The sequence below is a fragment of the Taurulus bubalis genome, assembly GCF_910589615.1.
Source record: "Taurulus bubalis genome assembly, chromosome: 20".
Lineage (NCBI taxonomy): Eukaryota > Metazoa > Chordata > Actinopteri > Perciformes > Cottidae > Taurulus > Taurulus bubalis.
Window position 1 is genome coordinate 15,149,096 of NC_136608.1, and position 5,000 is coordinate 15,154,095.

The window sequence follows — 5,000 nt, forward strand, 5'->3', positions numbered from 1 at the left end:
CTCCGCTGTTTTCCATTAATTACTTATTTCCCCCCACTTTTTTTTGCGATATGTGTCATTAGATTGCCCGCCTGGACCTCTCAATTGCTTCCCGCCTATTAATGTGATTAAAATGGTGTAAAAGCAGTCGTGTGTGTGTGTGTATGTGTGTGTGTGTGTTTGCCTCTACATTGCAGGGCTGATCTGGGGTCAGAGGACATATTGGCTCTATTCTATAGCATGTGGATGTGTTTAAGTCTCTACTATACTAGTACAGTGTGTACATCACACACACCGTGGGAAACAAATGCACAAATCTGTGTGTGTGTGTTTGCAGTTATTTTCTATGTTGATCAGTGTGTGTCTGCCTCTACAATCGTTGTATAACAGTGTGTGTCCCACATGTAACGCAAACAAATAAAGAGCTTCCTCGGATGCCATGCACCCCCTTTTCTCTCCTTCAATCATTATCCAGCATGCATGGCATTCCAGCTCACAGGAATGACAAGGAGATTGTTATTGTGCTCTCAGCGCTGCATACTTGCACTCTACACACACACACACACACACACACACACACACACACACACAAGCTTTTCAGACCAGAGGCCCGTTCTGGTTTCCAGTGATGAAGCCAAACAATCAATGTCCATTCACTAATTTTCAGCCGAGGGAGTATGAGGGAGACCGAGAGAGATGGAGAGAGGGGAAGTGCAGAAGAGGAAGAGAAAGGCATGAGACGCAGGAAAGGAAAGAGAGAAGAAGAAATGGAGAGTGTAAAATTGGAGAAGAACCCCCCCCAGCATGCTTGTCCTCACGTGGGAAACTTTCCTCTCCATCACACTGACCCCTTTGTTCCTCCCATCCATCCATCTCTACCTCAGTCTATCCTTTGGCTTGTTGCTAATGAGCCCTCCCTCTCTTTCTCCCTCAGGTCCATGGGAAGTGTGTGTGCAGACACAACACTGCAGGTGATCACTGCGAGCGCTGCACTCCACTCCACAATGACCGGCCCTGGCAGCCCGCCGACGGCCTGACGGGCGCTCCACACGAATGCCGGAGTGAGTCGAGTGGACACACCTTTCCCTCACTTGTCCTGCTTTCTGAGCACTTTGTTGAGCACCTTCGTTTCTGAAAAGTGACTTAAAGTGTCTTAAAGCTGCATTCTCTCTCCTGACCACCAGGGGGTGACTCCTCTGGTTGTATAGAAGTCTATATAAATGATTCTACTTCTCTCTTGATTTATTCCCTCAGTAAACATTGTAAACATGAGTTTATGTCTCAATCTCTAGTTTCAAGTCTTCTTCAATACAGCATGATGTTCATTTCGTTAAATATGGTGCAAAATCCAAAATATGGTCACTTCTGTTCACTGGTTGCAAAAAAAACCAAGATGGCTTCAAAACATTCATCCAATGGTCGATGCCATCAACAAGCTTTTATTTCTGTGTCAAGTTTGTATAACTTTCACTTCCAAGATGGTTGCTTTTTACAAAGCAAAGTCATGGGTTTGCAACGCAGTTCCTTCAACAAATGCACATCAATCTGAACACATTTATTTTTGTATTCACAAGTCAAGGCTGCAATGCCAGCAGTTTCTTCTAGTAAAGGAATACTCCACCTAAAAAATGTGGCTCCTTCATGGAGGACAGCAGCCCACAGACACAGTAAAGCTTTGAAAATGTCCACAAAAACGCGACAGCGACTCAAAGCCTGTGTTGGTCTCCTCCCTCTCGCCCCAGAGTGCAAGTGTAACGGACACGCTCACAGCTGCCGCTTCGACTGGGCGGCGTGGCGCGAGTCCGGCCAGCGCGGCGGAGGCCTTTGTGACTGTCTGCACAACACCGAGGGGCGTCAGTGTCAGAAATGCAAAGCCGGCTTCTACAGAGACCCCCAGAGACCACAGACGGCTCCCGACTCCTGCAAACGTAAGACACACACACACACACACACACAGCAGCACAACATTGCGGCTGTTCGGCTCAGTCGCCGCTGCTTTTCGCCGTCTGTGCGTACGAGGTGAGTTCAGGAATTTCACTTGTACATACTAGACACAGCGATGTTGCCGTGCCCTGCATTTCTCAGCAAACCGCAGCGTGTAGAACACACTGTCGTATAGCGTAATTAATCATACCGGTGTTGACAAAATGTTGCTGGCGTGAATCATAACATCAAACTCCGTACGCGGCTGCGCTGGCACGGCGCTCTCGTTCCCGCAAGGAATGCTGAGAACTGAGATCGCAAGCCGGGACGTGCTGGATAGCACCGATACCTGATGGGCACCTGGCCCTGTGTGTGTGTGTGTGTGTGTGTGTGTGTGTGAGAGACAGCAGGCGGCCCACGCTCCATCCCAGGTGAGTTAATCATCAGATGGTGGCATTCCTTCTTTTGACTCACAGCTCGACGCACAAAACCCCTGCGTGTCCATCTCCGGCTTGTTTTGCCATTTCTCATGCGTGACTCAGAGCTGGAGCTTCAGGGGTAATCATTGGTAGTAGGGCGTGAGGGTCCGCTGTGTGTGTGTGTGTGTGTGTGTGTGTGTGTGTGCTTGAGCGGCGTGCTGCCCTCCGGTGAGGAGACGAGTCTTAAGTAAACACGCGATAGTCATCCATAAACACACCGCGGTGGCTACATTCCCCGTCTGATCATGTGTCAGATTTGACCCAGTGAGCTCAGTCCTGCAGGTATGCTGGACTCACACACATCACTTCTAGTGTGTGTGTGTGTGTGTGTGTCTGTGTATACACACACCTGTACAGCAATCTTTCTGAGGACCAATTTGAGTGTTAGTCCCCTGAGGACATGTGAAAGGCCCGTTTGAGGGTTTCCGAACTACGGTTGACGTTAGAATTAGGATTAGTCTGAGGGTCGGTGAAGGTTCGCGTGAGGAATGCGTTACGTCAACGATGTGTTTTAGAGATAGAAGTACAAGGTGGAGTGTGTTCACGTCGGCGTATACGTTGAATTTAAAACGTGTCAAATTGCACCAAAGCATTCAAAAACATATAGGAGGAGGAGATTATGTCGGCTATCAATCAGAGTCTGTTTTATTTCTTTACGTCAAGAGATCCACCCAACAGAAATACACATATAAAAAAAAAAAATTGAACTTCAACCCACCCTGTGTCTCTATGAGCATTGATTTGAAATCTTCCATTGGAGAAGATGTATGCCAACAAGATACGGCCTCAGTCCATTGTTGCTCTTCGGTATTTTATACGTTTATTACCTATTATTTTATGTCTTTTCCCCGTGCCATTTGAAGACCATAAAAAGGTGTAGGTGTGTTCACCTCTCTGATAAAGTCATACACAACGAATGCGCCAACTTTTCGGAGGGTTTAGATTTCCGAGGGGTCGGGTTGTAACCATACGGAGGGATAACGATCCTCGCTCTGAGGGCGGATTGACGGACAGAAACGGAGCGACGGCGTGATTTGGAGAACCCCCGAGACGAAGGTACAGGTTGTGAAATCCCGCTGACAATGGAGGAATTTCCCTCCGTCGCGAGGAACATTTTTTTCATACCAGGCTCCGAGGGGCCCTGGAAAGAAAACACTCCTGTCAAGCTCGTACACACCAAAGCTCTTTCGCAGGAGGGGAAAGTTACAGTGTGTGTGTGTGTGTGTGTGGGTAGTTGGTTGTCTACACTGGTTGCTCAGGCAGGTGTCTTGTCATGTCCCGTGAGGTTTTCATTGTTCCTGCAGCTCTCTGGTACACACACATTTACACAAAGCCCTCGTTGTGTAGTGACCCTCTTAAAGCGCTCATAAAGTCTCACGCAGACATGTAAACACACACACTTACCCAACACATCGCCACACGTGTTCCGGCTTTAAGTGGAACGGAGGTGGCGCTCGGTTAATTGTTAACGTGTGGAGGCTGCTCACCAAACAATAGTGGAGATAAGGTCCTGCGACACACACACACACACACATGAAGATCTTGTCTAGTATATGTCTAGTGTTTGTGTGTCTCTTGTGTACGTCTATGAAGTCTATAAATGCGATGTCTTTATGATTTTATTGATATTACACAGTTTGTTCTTGTGATACGGTTTATCTTTTCTGGGTTGGAGCTCAAGTAGTTTGGTGTGACATCGCTCTGACAGCAGGGCGCTTCATCCCTACTGCAAGGAGTCAAATGTGGGAAATGTGGCATTCGCCGCTCTCTTTTAATGAGGCATTCAGGAAATATAACATAAAACACACATACACAAATCGTTTAAATTAGTGGAACCCAAAAGCTGCGGCAACTAACAATTATTTGCATTATGGATTCATCCGTTTATTATTATTTTGTCTATTAGATGTCAGATAATTATGAAAATCAGCCATTTTGCAGTTGCAGATTGATGGATGTCATGAACATATTAGTTGAAATTGGTCAGTACTTGCTGACATAAGCATGCTTTTTAATTATTTTTGACAGGAGGAAAACGTTTTTGAGTTTTGATATCAATATACAAAGAAATTAGTTTTTGTTTTTTATTTGTTTGCAAGGCAAGGCAAGTTTATTTGTATAGCACATTTCAGCAACAAGGCGATTCAAAGTGCTTCACAGTGTGACCGGGCATGTGATCTGTGTGTTTCTCTTCTGTCTGACATAAAGTGAATAATGCAAAAACTGTTAAAAAGTTAAAAAATAGACGACATATAAACAACATATAGCATATAAACAACATATATACACAACATAAATAAACAACATAAATTAGGAAACTATATAAGTGTGTGTTTAAATCTTTGTAAATGTATAAATAATATAATTTAATGTAATTTCTGACATTCAAGCCGTCATGAACACTTTTTTTTTACTTGCACAGAGTTTATTCAGGAGATATCACTGTATAAATGTCAAATGATTGAATTTAAAATTACATCATGCACAAAAATAACCTTCAAGATTGAGGCGTTTTTAAAAAGCGTAGAGGGCCACATTATGAGCTCATCCAGAGTTTTTTCTCCTTTCATCTCTAGCCACACATGAGCATTGATAATACAAAAGGGATTCATGCCTCTG

The 5,000-nt window shown here is 44.9% G+C and overlaps 1 protein-coding gene across 1 annotated transcript in view; it reads left to right on the forward strand.

The window, feature by feature from the left end:
• ntn4 (netrin 4) overlaps positions 1-5,000 on the forward strand; it is a 20,047-nt gene that overhangs the window by 11,185 nt on the left and 3,862 nt on the right. The window contains exons 4-5 of the mRNA XM_079236462.1: positions 914-1,040; positions 1,722-1,907. Coding sequence (XP_079092588.1) covers positions 914-1,040; positions 1,722-1,907 — 313 coding nt within the window. The remainder of the gene's footprint in view (positions 1-913; positions 1,041-1,721; positions 1,908-5,000) is intronic.